Raw genomic sequence first — 19,485 nt, 5'->3', positions numbered from 1 at the left:
TGTCACATTACAGCCAGTGTTTAATTGAATATTCAATGAGTATGTATTCTCACAAGGCATTAAATGTACAGCAAACTACAACTATCGTCAGACATGGTGATGGGCTCACTCCATGCAAGACTCTGCTGGGACAGAAATAATACCATGACTACATGTCCACTGCATGAACACATATCTTGATGCCATGCACTAATGTTGACTGTGAGCTTTAAAACCACTGAAAGAAAACTAACTAAAAGCACTCATTCGGTTTTGATCATTTTTACACGAAACCATCACATGAAACGGGAATTATACACGCACGCTTTTAGATCAAGAAGATGGCAAGTGTGGCAACAATGTTATAAACAATGCAATAACAATAAGAACAACAACGACAAGAACAATAACAGTATTAAAGCTTTTCATGACCATATCAACATTCAGTGTATTGGAAAATACAATCCCAATAGACTCTTTGTATAAAAAAGAAGCTTTTCAAGTCAGCATGGAACAAATAACAGTTCGTTTCTCTGGGGTGGGGGCAGGGTGGATGACAGGAGCGGGTGTGCTTCCATAGATTTCGGAGGAGAGGAAGAGTGTGTGTGTGTGTGTGTGTGTGTGAGTGTGTGTGTGTGTGTGTGTGTGTGTGTGTGTGTGTGTGGAGGGTGAGGGGTCCTGGAGGAGTCATGCTGGTCTATGTGGCGTAGCGTTTGGTCCACTGTTTGGCTATCCTGTCGTGCTCGGCTCTGTTGGTCAGGTACTGTGTGGCGATGCTTCCAACCAGAGGGTCGGCTGGAACACAAGAGGAAGGAACTCAGTGATATTCAATACAATAACGTATTTGTTTCAACATTTACTGGAGTGTTAAACCATTAACAAAATGAGACCAATTAGTGTTTCTTACCGTACCTCCAATATGGTGGGTATACAGTTTTTGCAATTTGTCTGATGATTTCTTTGAGAAATGTCATCACATTTCCATCAGTATTGACTGAAATCAACTTTTATTTCAATGAAACAACCGGACAGAATGCAATCATGAATAAAAATCACTTAGTTCAACATCTTGAAGGTATGGAACATCCACCAACTTTAGTCAACAAAAAGGTCACAACATTTAAAAAAAATATCTGCTCAGGAAACCTCACGGCAATTCTTCTATTAGATTTGATTTCTTGTAGACATTTTTTCCTTATAAAAAAAAATCCCCGTGAAATTTACTGGAGATTCAGCCAATCATTTTTGAGATACTGAAGCTTGTCATAGACAAGATGTTATCAGCTCACACCTTCACTAGCAGATTTCATGGGGGGAAAATGTGATATCAGCAACAGCCTTCAGAAGTCCACATCTGTGAGAGTGACATTTTATTTATTAGGACATGTTTACCCAGCCACACGGTACTGTTTGACATCCAATTACCTGACGCAGTGTATCTAAGTCTAAAATGGTGCAGAAACCTGCAGCCAACCACACTGGCTCATCAGCATGCATGGGAATTTTATTACAACCAGTGAAAACCACAGAAAAGCCGTAAGTCAAACAAATGGAGCTCTATCATCCCTGTGGTCTGAAGTGGAGCTTGTATCGTGTGACGAACAGCGCGGCCAACACTTTTATCGACAGCACAGTAAAATGTACATGCTGCTGTAAATCAGAGGTGATCATAGTGGGCTCCAGCAGCAGCTGTGCTGTCCAGTCTGTTGATACACCACACACGTCCGGTCTGTCAACAGCCACTATTATGAATTCCCACTGGCTCCTCTATTGATTGTGCTGATGCTCAACTTGTGGTGCCACCGGTCAATTTCTCAGTGAGGTGACAGAGAGAGAAACAAATTCCCAGAGCCTCACACACACTCTTAAAGGCTTCAGAACCGTCTCCTGCGGGCTCGGCCTGCTGATGGAGCAGTGTGATGAGCTTGGCTGAGCAAGCAGCACAAACACCCCTCCACACTAATCCCTGCCAGGGTTTCAATGATGGGGGTTTTTACAGGCTTATGCCCATATTTCTGGATGAATGGCTCCTTACATATCACAGCATTGTGGCTTAGAGCTGGAAGTATCTGACTTCTTAAGTGACAGCTTGAGCCAGAGACACAAGTCCTGTTTGAATTGTTTGTAAGTGAAAGCTTGTGAATGATTTAATGTCCTGAATCATCATGTCATTGACTGCAATATGTTATTCTTTCCTTGCCAGTCCCATCTGTGCTTTTAAAAATAAGATTGTCCTTTTTAGATTAGGGCTCTCCAAGTTTACATTGTGGGTGAAGCAGCAGCTACACTCTGTTCACAGATATGAATTTAAGCAATTGGTTGACTGTTAAAAGCCTCAAAAACCCATCCAACAATTCCCTTCTTGACTTCCAAAACGGGCAATCCCACAAACACATCTCACACAGGAAAACTTTCAAACTCTCTTCTTTATTCTTCACACAACTACTTCAATAATTCATCCCACTAGTACGTTCAAGAACATGAATGTCTTTGAGGAATATCTAATCAACGTCATCTGCATTTGAACAATCGTCGTTTCCCTCCTCTCAATGACATCTCCACTCAGTGTTGACATTCAGAATGACTTCAAAAACATTTGACCTTAGTTGCCTATTTATCAGCAGAGACACAACAGAATGCCTTGATTAGTTTGAAAAACATGCTTTGCACACTGTCTTAAAAAGTGACCTGACGTACAACGTGGGGAAACTGGAAAAAGGTTCAACTTCATACTAATATCCTTTGACATGCAAGAGTAACAAGATTGAGAAATTCTTTTTTTTACTACATACAAGGACGTACAAGAACTTCAAAAAAAGACAGAAAAACTGAGTGTTGTGATTAATGGCTTTCCGAGTCTCTATGAAATACAGCAACTTTAATAAGCTACCCAGAAGCATGGAAGCACTTCACTCAGGAAATTAATTGCTTTGTCATGTGCGAGACTAGTGGCAACCTGAAAACATAAAGGACCAGCTGAAACAGATTAAGTAAATACATGCTAAAGAAAAATACCGCAAGAGACTCAGACTTAGGAGACGCAGGCAAGCCTGCCACTGTGAATCCAAATGAACAAGATGTTGGACCATTATTATGCCAAAACTTACTTGAAACACGGACTCACAGAACATTTTTCGGCAGTTTGGCCCCCTACCAAAGACACAGCTCATCGTAAAAATCTACTTGTACCTACTTGCACTTTTCAGTCAAAATGTTGAATAGAAAACTACTCATGGGTTAGCTGGTGCAGCACCAATCACTAGCCCCATTCACACTGCCTTTTGAGTGCGGGGATCCTGCAGCAATTCCCCACACCTTCCTCTGTGGGAAAGTCTCAGATGTGGCTAGGGGTTAAATTTCGCTGCGCCGCTGATGCGCCTCCGGAGGTAGTATCAGAGGTGCAGCATCGCCGCACCGTACCTGTGTGAATGGATAAGCCAGCTGTGTGGAGCAGGGCGTGTCGATCTGATGGTGTTAACAGTGTGATAACTTAACAGATCCTTCACTCAACAAAATAAAGAGAAAAGTCCCACAAAGCAATGTTACCGGACCAAACATAAGTAACGTAGTAACTGGAAGTGTCTTTTTCAACTTATATAAGGAAAAGAATACCGCAGTTATACTTTGAAAAGTGTCTGTCATCCTGTCTGAATGTATTCCTAGAAACAGCATCCCTCAGTGCGTGAGAGAGTCAGACAGCGTCCTGTTTTCTGATGGTGATTATGTAATTATGTAATTTAGGGCAGAAAACTTAACTTTGTCACTGTCCAGGATGCATGTTGGGTCAGCAGTGTTTCCTCTAGGGTTTTTTTTATCAGCAGCGGGGGCAGGCTCTCCGGGGAGCCGTGGTGGCGTAAACAAATGACACTTGACTGCAGATTTTACTTTTATGCCCAGCATAATCCCCCTTTTTATTGAATGGCTGGCATGGAAAATGGCTTTTTAAAGGCTGAATGTAAAAATGAAAAATAATAACAAAAATAAAACAATACAAAAAATAAATAAATAATAATAATAATAATTTCTTGATGGGGCTGTAGAATCAGTGGCAAAGTTTGCACCCAGGCTCAGAACAATGAATTTTTCTGGGTTTTTTATAGAAAAGCTCTAAGGCTCTATTGTACAGAAATTCTCTGAGAGGTGGCCCGCTGATGCTCAGCAGCATACATGCTGCAAGGTGATCCCCCTGCAGTCTGTTTCTCAAGTCAGTCTTCACCTACAAATAGAAACAATAATGAGATTGTTTCTCTCAATGTCCTACACCCTAATCATTTTAAAACTGTTTCTAGTTTGTGTCTGATGATATATTATAAATGTCTTCTTCATCGGGTGTCTTTCTCTTCTTTGAGAAATATTTGAACAAGCTCATCTGAAAATGCAGTCAGCAGTTACATCGTGGCGTGTATATATTCGCTTAATGCTATCAACTAGTTTACCCATGTTAGCGACACTGAGTTGAGTTGGCACCGGGCCCAATTAATTAAGCTACCGATATGTTACGTAACCTTAGCTGGCCATCAATATTTTGCGAATGTCTATTGAACTTATAAAATGTATTATACGTTTTCTTAAGCTAATAAGTCTACCTTTTCTTCGGTGAGTCGTTGCCCTATTTTCAAGATGACACTCCTCTGACTCTCCGACCTGGTGCCTGGGTGCTTGACGTGATGTCACTTTCAAGGCCGCGCTCTGGCGAGTAATTAACGTCAATGGCACCAGTAAGTTCTTGTGGGGGGGGATCTACTCCAAAGAGTAGATACTGAGCAAGACAGTTATCTAGTTTACCTCAGCACTCGCGACACCCGACCCAGTGCAGGACTCTGCTGGATATGAGATATGAGATATGATGATATTTGCGACAATTTAAAAGGAAGCAGCGGCTAGGATTTAGGAGTAGCGGGCCGCCACTCCTAAATGAATGTAGAGGAAACATTGGTCAGGATCCCAATGAAAACACATTATAACAGCATCTGTATGATTATAAACAATCAGCGGGTACACGTTTAGATAAACAGGAGGACAACAGGGGAATCATGTTGAAAAAAACAAAGATGCCATCATCATGAAGAGTACCATCATGCCTCTTTTGGATCCACAGTGCCTCTCTGTGTGAATTACACACTGGTGTGTCTTTATGCTGTAGTTGCTTGGCTATGTGTGAACAAACAACGGCGGAGAATTGGCAAACTGCTGCTGCGGTGATAATGCAACGTCTCAGTGTGAAAGGGCTAGTCCTACTCTGAATTTGTTCTCTACAGATTTAAACAGGGCCAAACACAACCTTAAATCATGCCCAGTTTCTTACAGCATGTTCTGAAGCCCAAAAACTGCATTGTGAGAGTAAATCTTTCACTCTGAATTTCATGATAAGAATTTTGCAATAAAATTCTTCTAGGTATATAGTTTTGATTAATTATGTACTTGTATTTTCCCAAATGTTTTCAACAATGTTCAAACCCAGAGATATCCATAATTTTGAGCGAGGTTACTTTTTTTCATTTGGTCACCTGTTTTTTCTGTGAGAGGGACAGAGGGTGACAACATGTGTTTTTTTTTTTTTTTGCTTGAGTCACGTAGATCTCGTAGAGTTTTGGCAGTAGTGGTTGTTTAACAATGAAGAAACAACTCCCATAACCCAACTCCCATAAATAACACATTGTACGTTTAAAGTGAAAGTGACACAAATATTTTGTTTCTTTCTGCTGATGCAACAAAACTACCTTTATTCAATTTAAACATTGATTGACACTTGGACAATCTGATTCATCTCAAAGCATCTTAAAGTTGGGTCTTCGTAACTTTCTGAAGCAGTCAATAACTCAAACTTTCTTTTTTTCATTGTTTTACAACAACATGCAAAAGAACATGCTTGCTCTGTGGAGGCTGTAGCCAGGGGAAGGCTATGATGCCTTTAAACATAGTTGGCCAATAAAGCTGAAGGAACTATTTTGTTTGAAGCACACTGAGACCTTTACAGAGATTGTGCAAACGCAACAAGTCACCTCCTCTAGATAGTTTCAGGATGACCAGTTTTGACCGAGTTTTGTAGACTGGGAAAATCCAGAGGCAAATTTTGGAAAAGATTATGATGTGTGAGTTGTTTAGACTAGTTGTATGGTAGTTTCTGCCCTTCTCGTTTCCTCACAGGGGCACATAGGACCTGCAATAGCTGAGCACCTGTTTTTATCTCACATATTCTGATATCACTCCAGATAGTAAAGCCTTCCTTTAAGGCAGGGCGAGCCAAGTGTTATTACAGGTTTGACAAACTGTCATCCCTGAAGCTACAGAGGGGAAAAAAAAGCAGACACCTTTATTATAAAAGACTGGCCGAATATATCAGCTCATATCAGCCAGATATATGATCTACCCCAGACAGCAGGAGCAGAAATCACTGAGGAGGAATCCCTGTGGCTTTGTAAAAAAATTCAGATTACTTTTTGGACGTTCCACAGAGGTTGAGACAGGCAAAGACAGGGAGAAAAAAGGGATAACACATCGAAAGAGGCCCTGGGCTGGATTTGAGTCCTAGACATGCTCTGACATGGCATGTGGCTTAGGCCCAATAAGCCACCAGGACACCCCAGGTAGAAAATCAGCTTGTAGTGCGTGATACAGGGTTCAATGTGGCCTGAAGGTAAGGGACGGCAGCACTGGGAGGGTTGATTAACTGTCATTCCATCCTCTTCCCTTGTTTTAATGAGCCACATGCCAATGATCTCAACCAGCATGGGAAAGCAAATCTTCGGATGGAAGGCGGTAGAGAGGGAAGGAGAGATATTTTTAGGGTATTTCAGATCCAGGGCCCACATTCAGCACTTGAGGCTGGTTTTAAAAAAACTTAAGCGAATGGTGAGAAGTGTAGCGAGGGGACTGATTCTGATGAGGCAAGAGGCAGAAAGAGGGATAGAAGTGTGTGGGTAACGGCGAGGAGGGGTGACGGTATTATTATTTTTTTGCAGGGACGGGTTGTCGATCAATTTTCTTTTCTATCATACTTTAAAAGGAATCGTCTCATTTCATCCAGCCAACATCTAAAAATGTAGAGGAAGAGGAGGAGGAGGAGGAGGAAAGGAAAAGCTTTTCTCATTTTTGCCCACGGAGGGAGAATCTCCGCTGCCAGGTTTATCAAAGAGCAATCCCCGCAGAGAGGACACGAGCTATCATCAGAGGTCTTCACAATCATCACCATCATTTCCCATCCCCCTCTTGGTCTTTCTTTTCTGTTGCCATCTCATTTCCGACTGTTCACGTCTGAAATCACCTGTCATTCTTCTGTCCTTTTAAATCCCCTTTCCCTACCTTTCTCACATTTCTCTCAGTTCTTTCACTCTGAACCTCATTGGGCAGATTTTACAGCAACAGCATTTTCCACCTCTACTTGCTCAATTCAATACTTTTACACCAACAGACATTAACTGTACTCAAAATGACAGGTTGAACTGATCTGTAAAGGACAGATTAGAATCCTCCTGTTTCTTTGCTCTGCTGGTAAATTGGGCCATAATGGATCTAACTAGCTTTAAAAATGTTGACGTCTTCTCCCTTGAATTGTGTGAGTCGTTTGCAGGGTTGTGTTTGGCTGCCGGTCCTGCTTAAATATTGATTAAACTGCAGTGAAGGGACCAGGAGAACCAGCTCACTGATTACAACACTAATTTTGTAAGAGGATAAATGCAAATTGAATGACTTCAGTTTTGAATGCTCACAGTTGCCATACATTCACACTAAGACAACAGTGGTTATTAGTGGCTATTAGTGTTATCTATTGCTTTACAAAGGCATCAGTAGGCTTCAGCATGAATAGTGTATGAACCCTCATTCCAACATAGTTTGCAGTGCCACAGTATAAAGGAAGAGGCTATATGAAAGTATGATCTTTGGACAAACCACTGTGTTAAGCCCACAAAAACACTCAAAAAATAACGTAAAAGTGATTCTATACTACTAGCTACTATATACTGTAAAGTATCTTCTATCATTTTATGACATGTCTGCTATAAGCTAAAATGCAACAATGTTTCGACCCACCTGATTTTGTCCTCACGTTAAGGCTTACATTAGTTGACATTAGTAAAAACACTGCTCAAACCTGGTGATTTGTTACTCATTTGCTATTTCAAAGAATAAACACATTTCAGTTGAAACGGAGATTGTTTAATGTGAAATTAGTCTATAAAAATGTGCGATTTACTTTTTCTTTCGCGGTGCAAAAGAGGAAAAAAAAGAAAAACCATTATCCCTAAATTCTTAACTTTCCGTCATGCTGACAGCTTACAGTTTGGACATCTCGTAAACATTTTATAAACTGAATGCAGGCTCACAAATTAAATGAGTCACAACCCAACATCTTGTAAATTTGAACTATGCTTGGGAACTGGTAGACTGTATAAAATAGTCAAATTAATTATAAAAATGAAAATGTATTCTGTGATGAATCTTGGGAGCATTTCTGTAACAATCCTTTTATTCATGTTTAATTGAATCCATTACTGAACATATTTAGATACTGGGGTCTCTTTTCTGAAATCTGTGAAGCTGTTTCTTTAACAGATAAATGAAGCAAGCATTGTTACAGAATTGTTTTTTTTTTTAAAGGTGCAGTGCTTCCATCACAGCAACCTGCCTGCCTGCCTGTCCTCTCAAACGACTGCTGCTGTTGCACTACAAAGAGCCTGACTCAAACCTCAAAGTGACACACTTCTATGTGTATTGCCCACACAGAATGGACATGTCAGTCAACCTGTCAAAGCTACAATTGGAGGCAGATATGACAAGGAGAAGTGTGTGCATGTGTGTGTGTGTGTGTGTGTGTGTGTGTGTGTGTGTGTGTGTGTGTATGCATGCTGCAGCTCTCACCAGGGTTGCAGTCAGTGAGCAGGGAGCAGATGGACAGTAGGACCTTGGAGATGGTGAGGGCAGGACTCCAGTTGTCCTTCAGGATGTCCAGACAGATCACTCCCTGACTGTTGATGTTACAGTGGTAGATCCTTGTACGGAAAGTCACCTGGACATGGAGAGTCAAAAGGTTGCATCAATATTGGTTTCTCAAAGACATCCATGATAATTCAAGCTGCATGACGTGAGTTTTGTGCTCACTATTGGTAGTTAGCATTTTAATCTAGAGGTCTAACAGCAACACTCATTACTACGAGTTACAACTGTGTGAGCATTTCAAAAGTCATCCACTCCATAAGTTTATATAGAAATATTGATGCATATTGAAGGTTTAAAAATGTTGGGAAATTAGCCGACCTAATTTTAAGAGTTATTGGATTAATGTGATAGATGTACATGTATCCCATGATTGTCTATGAGAGTCATTTCAATATCTTGAAAGATTAGAATATTAAAATCTTTATTTCATTAATATCCACAGCGGAACACCTTTACAACACTTAGAGTGCAAGCTGAGTGCAACATTTTTCTGTTTTCTAAAGACAATCTACCATTTAAAGCATGATAAATAGTTGAAATCAAAAAGCTTGATTCTGACAAATGTAGCCACATGTCTTATTTACAGCAAATTTAGTTTTTACGTCTAACTGTAAAAGTTCTGCAGGGCTTTTTCTTAACATACCAAGTATAGTCAAAAATGGGCAAAATTATACATTCAGATATGCAGCCTTGGCAGTTGTCTATGCTCTAAGCACATTATAATTTAAGCCAAACCTGCCAACAACACTAATTTGAACTCCTTTTCTTTTCTTTTTAATGTTTACATTTAAATGCTTTGTACTGACAGCAGCGTTTGATTAGGAAGGCAGTTAATTATTATTTTTCCGTAATCAATTATATTTTTGATCATTAAACCCATTAATTATTTCACAGTTTGAACCATCAGAAAACAGCATTAAGTTTCCAGAGCCCAGGGTAACATCTTTACAATATCTTGTTTGTCTGATCACCACTTCAAAAAGATATTTATTGTACAGCTAGTATAAAAAACAAAACAAAACAGGAAATCAACCTATTTGAAAGGCTGAAAACAGAACATAGTTTTCCATCACAAATGACTAAAACACTTGATTCATTATCACAAATTTGATTTTCTGTTGACTGAATAATCAATGTATTGTTTCTGAAAAGGACATAATCAATAATGCAAACATACTCAGCAGTCCTTTCAGGCTGCCTGCACAAAAACAATCATTTTGTTTAAATGATTTAAGAAATAATATCTTACACATTCCAATTGATTTCCAAAGTCCAAACAGAACCACTACACATGTCTGCTAATATACTAATGCATTAATAAACATCTGCCTTATCTCAACTCCATCTGTGTACCTGAGGGCTATTTTACAGTAAATGCATGGGTCAATACAGTGGAGGAAGATCACTAAAAAGGTTGCAGACTGAGAAACATCCGCTGTTATATCAGTCTATACAGTGTGCGGGTGACACTCCCTTATAGTCGACAGTGAAGCTGACAGTCCTGTAGAACTCAGCAGAGCCTCATATCAGTACAAGGAGCACAACATCATCTAGGAGTGACCTTTGCCCTCTCTGCTTCGTAAAAACAAAGGCTGTGACTGCAGCTCGCCCTTTATTTCCTCCCCTTCCCCCTTCTTTTAACCTCTCATTAAGTCTCCATTCCTCCCTTCACATCTCCTTCTTATGAGAGATAAACAACCCTCATGTGCAAGCCCAGCACTCCCTGTCTCCCATTCCACACTGGTATTGCTAACATAGAGCAATAAACAGAACACTTTCCTTAACATGAAAGGATTCCAGGAGACGTGACAAGGAAAGGCAGAGACAAGGTGATTGATGGTGAGTGGTTGAGGGCAGGTCTCATGTTAGAGTCGCTTCTCTTCTGATCTTACACCTCCGCTGCTGAGATGGGAAAGTGGTGGCATGCTAATGCTGGCAGCCTTGCAGCCATGAAAAAGATCCTTGGCCACCCCGTTTGGTCTCATTAACAGCCTGTAATCCCATCATGGTTGATGCTAATAGATTATTATGCTGCCTCCACATAACAAAAGCTACGGGTCTAATCCTACATCCCCTCTGTATTACGGATTCATCCCTGAGCCTATAAACATAACCTCAACATCCTCATTCCATCCCAACAGCTCTCATTCTGATCAACACATGTATGTTTGTGTTTCTAGGGCTGGGAAAAACATCAATATCATATCATTATAGTGATATCATATTGATGATATTTTGGGTATTGATTGCGTTTTCAACACTGCACTGCAAGGCTGCATTATGGTATGTTGCATTATGAGTGATTCATTTTCATTTTCTGAACTTACTAGACAGTTCTACTCATTCTAATACTTGCCTAAATGTATTTATATATTATATCCATATTGCTGATGATTACTGTCATTTTGCGCATCATGCACACACCCTCATCATGGAAAACATACAAAGAAATGCATATGATGTAGCTTTTAAGTTAAAGGCAATCGATCTGGCTGTCGAAGAAGGAAATAGAGCTCAATAGAGCTCAACATCGATTCATTGATGCCAAGCTTACGTGCAGTAAGCTTGGCATCAATGAATCGATGTTGAGGCGTTGGAGATGGCAGCGTGAAGAACTGACTCAATGCAAAAAGACAACAAAAGCTTTCAGAGGTAATAAAAGCAGATGGCCTGAACTTGAAAACATTCTTGAAGACTGGGTGAACACACAGAGAGCAGACGGCCGAGGTGTTTCCACCGTGAAGAGCTGTTTTACTGTCGTTTTACTGCTGTGTTACTGCTGTGTTCCAGGCACTGTTTGGAAAAAAGCATTTAGTTGATTAAAAATTAAAAAAATCTTTCTGTGTACCATCTTTCTGTGTAAATATCTCATGTTACAACGTGGAAACCAGCAGCTTATAGACAAGTGCGGCCTATATATGTACAGTTTTTTATTTTTTATTTTTTTTTATTAGTTGGTGCGGCTTATATTCAGGTGCACTCAATGGTCCGAACAATACGGTATATCATATTAGTCTCGAGTTCCAAAAGTCCCAATTTCTACAACTCTCATTTTTTCCTGTGATCGAATGAGCGGAACACAAAATACATTGTCATGAAAACATTTGTGAAGTTTGATTCAAAAATGAATTAATTATATGATATACATTATATATGAGAAATGAGAGTGGGAGAAAGACTTTTGAGAGTGGTTCAAGACTGACATGTTCTTTACAAGTGCGTCTACATTTTTGCTAAAAATTGTATTTCAATATATATTGTTAAAAGTTCTAGAAGATCCAGATAAAAATTAAACAGTTTCTGAGGAGTTTTCACAGTAAATTTAAAGGCCTGATGGTGAAATTAGAGAAGTTAACAGGTGACTTGAATCATTTCAAAGTAATCTTGACAATCTGGCCAGTCTTTGTCATACCATCTTCATTTGGATCAAAGATTTAGATGGACCAACCAACATCTCAATCCTTTAATCTGCATCAGTTTTAGGTAATTTGGGGCAGAATCCTATAAAATGCTAAAAATAACATGTTTCATATATACAGTGCAAAAGTTGTTATGCCTAATACACTGAAGTTAATTACATTGTCCATCTCATTACAAGGCAATGTCCTTCTGGGACAGACTCGCACCACCCACTCAATCACCGCTGCAGACCAAGTACACCTCCTCATGGCAATGGCACTCCACAATGGCTGCTCACCCCCAGTAGGACAATGTGCCTGGAAACACCACAAAAACTGCTCGGGAATGACCACAGAAATATGACAAAATGCTCATGGCACTGAACTAGCTTCAAATTATCCAAATCGCAATCCTTGGGATGTCCAAGTCTGATTCATGGAGGCCACACAATGGATCAGACTTTGCTCTGAAGACAGGATCTCTAGGAGTGTTCTGTGGTGTCTTAGGGGAAACAGTTAACCAGGTTTTGATATGTAACTTGGTTTGTGGATCAGGGTTTTGGTTTGGGAAAATACTGCTGAGATGTATGAGAGGGCACAATGCAATGTGGATCAGTTGTTTTCATTAGGTGACAAAAACCCATATCTCCCACCACCGAAAAGGGCTGCAAGTCTTGTGTTTTTTGTGTGTTTTTATGAACAGGTTTTAGGGATAGGTTTGTTTGAAGGCATCAGAGGGAGAGACTATTGTTTCACTGATGGTGTTACTTGCTCGGCCGTCCTGCTTCCGCACAGCAATACTGATGGGTGGTGGTGGCACAGATGCTTGCTCATGTTTGTAGTGTTTCCACCACTTGTGAACGCGACACAAGTCAAACACTGAGAAATGCATGGGTAGTAGTAGTAGTATCTTAGTAGTAACACAAAATTGAACTGCAAAACTGAAAACCTCCACCCACAAGTACGTAGTGAACCATCGATGGCCTATCATACTGTTCAATATTATATAGAGATTCATGGAACCCCTAGTCTCCATGGATCTGACTTGTTCTGGCTGCTTGATGGGATTTGGATCTGGGAAGATCACATCAACACCTTGAGCTCTTTGTCACTGTCAACAGACAATTCCTGAGCAGTATTTGCAATGCGACAGGGTGTAGCTACCTGCTGGGGGGGTCAATGCAATTGGGGAGTGATGTTGCCATGAAAGAGTTTACTTGGTCTAACTCTGTTATCTACACATTCAGTAGAAACAAATCAACATCATCATCAATTTGGTTATCATATCGCCAAACTATGCATCATTCAAGTAATTATTAACCTTTATACAGCCTTTTTATGGTTTTGCAGGCAGCAAAATTACCTGGCTTGGCTGTACTCTATCATTACCTCAGTTCTGTTCATTTACAATGTCCGTATTTATTAGTCATTTTAGGCAAACGGAATGAAGGGCAATTGGACTTATTCATAGTTTTATGAGCGCAGTCATGATGACATATCTTAAATGAGACAGAATAGAAGGGTTTGGTTTAAAGGAGGCAACGTTCTGAATGGCTGATTATCCGTAAGTCTAAGCTTGACTTTATGGTGCTTCATGGCACATTAAACAGCCCATTTCACAAGTTTCAAAATGGGGATGATATCATGCTGAGGAAGATAGTGTGAAGCGGAATTTAGTTCAAAGCTGTGAGGAAATTAGAAATGATAGGGAGGGATAATGTTAGTCAGAGGACTCTAATCTCTCAGCCCGTCATTGGGGGTCTCTGCTGAACAGGTCCTGGAAAAGACTAATGTTGGACCAAAGTGCAAACACTGAAGCAATGACCTTGCCACCCTTAACCTATAATTAAGAGTATCAGTTTTGGCCTTAACTGACATTATCATCCTAACCTTAATGAGTGAGCCAGTGTGGTGGGCAGCTGCAGCTGTCGGATTGGTGGCTGGGAGCTGGTGAGCTGCTGGATGGCACAGCTCACAGCCAGGCTGCAAAAACAAGGCAGCAGGAGGCCAAGACTTGAGATGAGCTCTGTTTCCTCCTCAGTGCTGACTGCCAGGAAGGAGGCAGTTTGTGTTGATCAGCAGGGAATGAGGAGGACATTGTTTCTCTTTGGGAGTCATGTTTCACATCAGACTGCAGATCACATGCCCATGTAAGAAAAATCCTAATCAAATCAAATTTTTTGTAAAAGTATTATTTTTTCAGAATAAAATAGCCACATAGCCACCAAACCACACGTCTAAGTCACAGCAGTTGGGGTTTTATTCAGTGTACAGGTAGAAAAAGTAAGGTGCCATTGTGCTTTCAATTTGTACTGAGTCTCTGGTTTGCGTTCTGTTAATAAGGGTTTTGGGTATAATTTTTAAGTTTTAAATGCCCCTTCTTGGATTTGTCAATGTTACTATGAGCAGATTTGCCTCCCTTAAGTGTCTGAATGTGTGAGAAGATGAGGGAGAAATGACTCACAACCAACGTTATCATTTGCTTAAATTATCACTGTGGATGCAGTATAATAGGCTGCATGGGAGACATATGCCAACTAGTTATTGAGAAAGCATCAGGACGTCATTCACACAAGTCTACTGTCTGATGTCTCGTCTTTTAAGGAAAACTTTGAAATGTGTTAAGAATTTTTGATGTTTCATAAACAGTCCATGTTTACGTTTTCTGGTTGATGCAGGGCTGGGTCATATTCTGCTATTTTGGTAACGACCAAAATGTGTCCTGTAACACCAAGAATGAAAAAAACAAGAATACTGAAAGAAGTCTGATCGGATCAGTGTTTCTGTTTACTTGATCAGACTGTCACAGATATAACTGAAAACCTTGCTGGTTTTAGACTGTATTTTATGTAGGTCAAATATGAGTATGGCTGCTTTAATTTAGACAACGCTGATGTACTTTGTGAATAGTTGGAGAGGTTTCTTTTGCTGAATTAAAAAGAGGATTTTGTATAAGGACATCTATGTACTCCTCAACGAAAGCCATGGAAAAAATATTTATTTGACAAAGAATAATCTTTATTCAAGGTCAGGTTACTAGTGTTTTCCAGAGAGTCCAACAGTTTCTCACATCTCACACCACTCAGTAGTGAGCTCTGAATAAAGCTAGTAAGTAGATTGTAAATTAAGATTGTTACCTCTGGTACTATGTTTGTAATTGTAGTGACAGTTTTTTAATAAAGTTTTTTTTTTTTAATTACAGTTTTTAAATATAAAACCTGAATGTCAGTGCAGAGAGCACAATTAGATATTGTTCAATACCTCACATTTAGGACTATGAAGGAGTTTTGCATAAAGACATTTTTTGGTTTGTAGATTAGGGGTAGGAATAGGAACTCACAATACGATGTGATTCACAATATATTGCCCAAGATAATGATAGTGTCATGATACAGCGTTCAAACATTACATCTTGATATGTGACTCAAGAATACAAAATACTCCTAGAATGGCAAAGTGCAGAAATATGTATCAATTCACTGCATTGTGAATGCGAAGAGCGCTGAAATGAAACAATGTATAAAGAAGCGTAGAACCTTTGTCTAGTGCCTCTTTATCACACACACTGACTGCACCTTGTCAATGTGCCATAAACTTGCAAAAGGCTGAACTGCCAGAAAGCAGAACACTTCTGGAAGTGAAAGGATAAAACTATGACTCAATAGACCTTTTTACACAGCGTCTCCGCATTAACTCCGGAGCGGAGGTTCGCCAATTCTCCGCCGATGGTGATTCACACAGAAAGCCGGCGCTGCGGCTCCTAAAGAGGCGTGACGGTACACGTCATGTTGATGACGTCGGTGTCTCCCCAGGTGTTCCCCTGTTAATCCAAACCCCCGGACAGTTTATAATCATATGGATGCTGTTATAATGTGTAGTGATTGAGATCCTGACCCACCAAACATCCTGGAAAGTGACAAAGTTAAGTTTTTCATGCTAAATTACATAATTATACATAATCACCATCAGTAAACAGGACGCTGTCTGACTCTGTCACTCACGGGGACGGAGGCTGTTTTCTGGGGGAAAGTTCCCTGAAGTCTCGGTCCGGAGAGCTGACGGTCGCGGTGATTTATTTTCGTCACAAACACTCGGTGAGTTAAAGTTTTTTGCTGGTGACAGATGCTGTTTTTTGAGCAGAAATGTGAGGAAGAGTCGGGAGGACAGGCGGAGGACGGACAGGAGGACAGACGCTTCTCCACGTACAGCTGTGGTATTTGTTTTCCTCATATAAGTTGCCAAAGACAGTTACAGTTACTATGTTACTTTTGTTCGGTCCTGTAACGTTGCTTTGTGGGGCATTTCTCTGTATTTAGTTGAGTGAAGGACCTGTGCAGTTATCAGACTAGTCAGACCGACACGCCCCGCTCCGCGCCTCCGGCTTATCCGTTCACACTGGGACGGCTCACCAATAATGCGGCCCTGATACTACCTCCAGAGGCGGATCAGCGGCGGAGCGAAATTTCCCCCCTCTCCGCATCCGAAACTTTCACACAGAGGAGGGTGTGGAGAATTGGCGCCAGATTGCAGGATCCCCGCATGCGAACTTTCCCCCAGAAAACAGCCTCCGTCCCCGCGAGTGAGGGAGTCAGACAGCGTCCTGTTTATTGATGGTGATCATGTAATTATATAATTTAGCACGACAAACGTAACTTTGTCACTTTCCAGGATGTTTGGTGGGTCAGGATCTCAATCACGACACATTAAAACAGCATCCATATAATTATAAACTGTCCGCGGGTTTGGATTAGCAGGGGAACACCTGGGGAAACACCGACGTCATCATCATGACGTGTACCGTCACGCCTCTTTAGGAGCCGCAGCGCCGGCTTTCTGTGTGAATTACACATGTGAAGGCGGAGATGCTTCGCTCTGTGTGAATCACCATCGGTGGAGAATTGGCGAACCACCGCTCCGGAGATAATGCGGAGATGCTGTGTAAAAAGGGCTCCTGATACTACCTCCAGAGGCGGATCAGCGCCAGAGTGAAATTTCCCCCCTCTCCACGTCTGAAACTTTCACACAGAGGAGGGTGCGGAGAATTGGTGCAGGATCCCCGCATGCAAACGGCGGTGTGAAAGAGACTAGTGACTCTGCTTAGTTAAACTGTCATCAGAGCACCTGCAAGTTTTAATAAAATATACTGATATATATACTCAGTGTACTGATAATCGTACCACAGCATATGATACATTGCATTTTCGAAAAATTTGTCCTATCCCTATGTTGAAAACAAAACCCTATTTTTCACAAAATAAACCAAACATCTACATGCATGAGTGTTTGTGAAGAAGTTAAATGATACAAGGAACAGGAAATATGGAAAAATTGACAAGAATTAAGGAATGGTCTATACCCAAAAAGTTAGAGATAAAGGCCCCCACACACCGCCCAGACGTCCAACTGCCTTATCCGACCACTCTCCGACCACTCCGTTGCCTCTTGTCTGACCCGTTCGGCAGAAAAGTTACATTGAACACACCGCTTCGACGTGCTGCCTACGCCACAGTAGCGTGTACATTCTGCGCTTGCGCGAGATGCAATAAGCGGGTGGCGCTTGTGTTGTGAGTTGTAAACGAGAACCTTATGCACGCAACTCTCTTTACTTTCGATCAAAACGAAACTTAACTATTTCCGATAAAAAACAGCTGCATACTAAACATGCAGCGAGGCATTACCAAACTTACACAAATTTATTCGTCCTGAACGGACGTAACAACTAGTCAGGTGCCACTACTGCAAAACATGAAAACGGGGAATGACGGAACGGAGTGCATAGAAAAACAAAGCGCACACAGTATTCCGTCCCTCCGGCTCCCACACACCGCGCTGATTCGCCAGCACACCGCCAATCAGAACGGCCATTCAGCTGGCACACAACCAATCAGAGGATCCAATGGCTCAGACGTCCGACGGCCCTCCTCCTCAGACTTCGCATGCTCAGTCGGATCCGACAACGTCCGCGCGGCTCCGACAGCTTCCGACAGAGCCGAACACACCAAACATATATGTTCCCGACCTCGTCCGAGTCTCTCCAAACGCTTCAGACGTCCAACGGTTGGGCTGGTGTGTTCCTGCCTTTAGACATCCAGCCATACCAACACAGTTTATTTACAGCTAAAGCAGTGCTCATTATTTTAAGAACCGTTAAAAAATTGGCTATGAATGTTCCTTAAAAGAAGACGGCTCCTTTTAGTTTACTTTGGTTACAAATTTTAAATCACTTCCTGGAACACTGTTTAATGTGCTGTGAATATTGATGGCCACCTATTTTTCTTTGAGCATCATCCTCAGGACAAGCTTTGCATATGACATATCTCATAATCTAATAGGCAAAGGTACTATCGCTGCTGTCAACAGCCTCCCCAACAACTTTTTCACCTCTCAGCCATAGTCAAAAGCAAACCTCCCCAGAATGAATGGTCCATATTGAAGATGGATAAATATAGCAGATATGCTGAAGTATTTTCCTGTTTACTTTTTCCTATTTATTTTTACAACTTGTGTCTCTAAATAGCTGATAGATGTAAGCCAGTGAGCATTTCTAGACTTGAAACCAAAACCCAGGGTGAAATCAGAAGCACCACTCAAACCAAGCGAGGTGGCAACCAGCACCAGCCAGTGTAAATACTGACACACACTTGCATCAGCAGAACACACGCATATCCCCACAAACCCACAGCCTTGCTGGAGGGAAGCCAAATGCTAGCAGTATAGATATTACAAGGGGACAAAATAACAAGAAACAGTTAAAGGATAAGGCTGGTCATACTGCTAAAAACAGACAAGGTGGGTTATTTTTAACTCACTCATGAATCTGAGGGTTGAAAGTCGAAGCAAAGCATTCCAAGGTTTATGCAAACATGAAGTAGTATTAACAGCCAAACTGGCTTAGCCCAGAACCAACAATGAATGTATCCTACTAACAATTATTGTTTGTGTATAACAGTTTGATTTATCTTCTTACTCTGTGCCATAGAGCTTGCAGAAACAGTTAAAAACAAATCAATGAACCACATTGTTGCACTTGGCGACATGTTCTTTCAATTCCATAAACACACACTTAAGGTTATTATAGCTTCAACAGATGCACCATCTTCTCCTGTTTGAGTAACATTTGATAACAACTAAAGTGACCAGCTGTTTTAGAAGATTTGCAAAGCCTTTATTG

The 19,485-nt window shown here is 40.9% G+C and overlaps 1 protein-coding gene across 1 annotated transcript in view; it reads right to left on the bottom strand.

Moving 5' to 3' along the window:
- Positions 1-19,485, bottom strand: part of LOC115579309 (ubiquitin-conjugating enzyme E2 E2-like) — an 88,222-nt gene continuing 68,737 nt past the window's right edge. Inside the window, exons 5-6 of the mRNA XM_030412819.1 lie at positions 8,839-8,986; positions 1-774 (exon numbers count right to left, since the gene is read on the bottom strand). Of these exons, the coding sequence (XP_030268679.1) occupies positions 677-774; positions 8,839-8,986 (246 nt within the window). The 3' untranslated portion in view covers positions 1-676. The remainder of the gene's footprint in view (positions 775-8,838; positions 8,987-19,485) is intronic.

This window comes from Sparus aurata, chromosome 3, assembly GCF_900880675.1.
Source record: "Sparus aurata chromosome 3, fSpaAur1.1, whole genome shotgun sequence".
Classification (NCBI taxonomy): Eukaryota; Metazoa; Chordata; class Actinopteri; order Spariformes; family Sparidae; genus Sparus; species Sparus aurata.
This window is presented reverse-complemented; position numbering and strand designations above follow the sequence as displayed.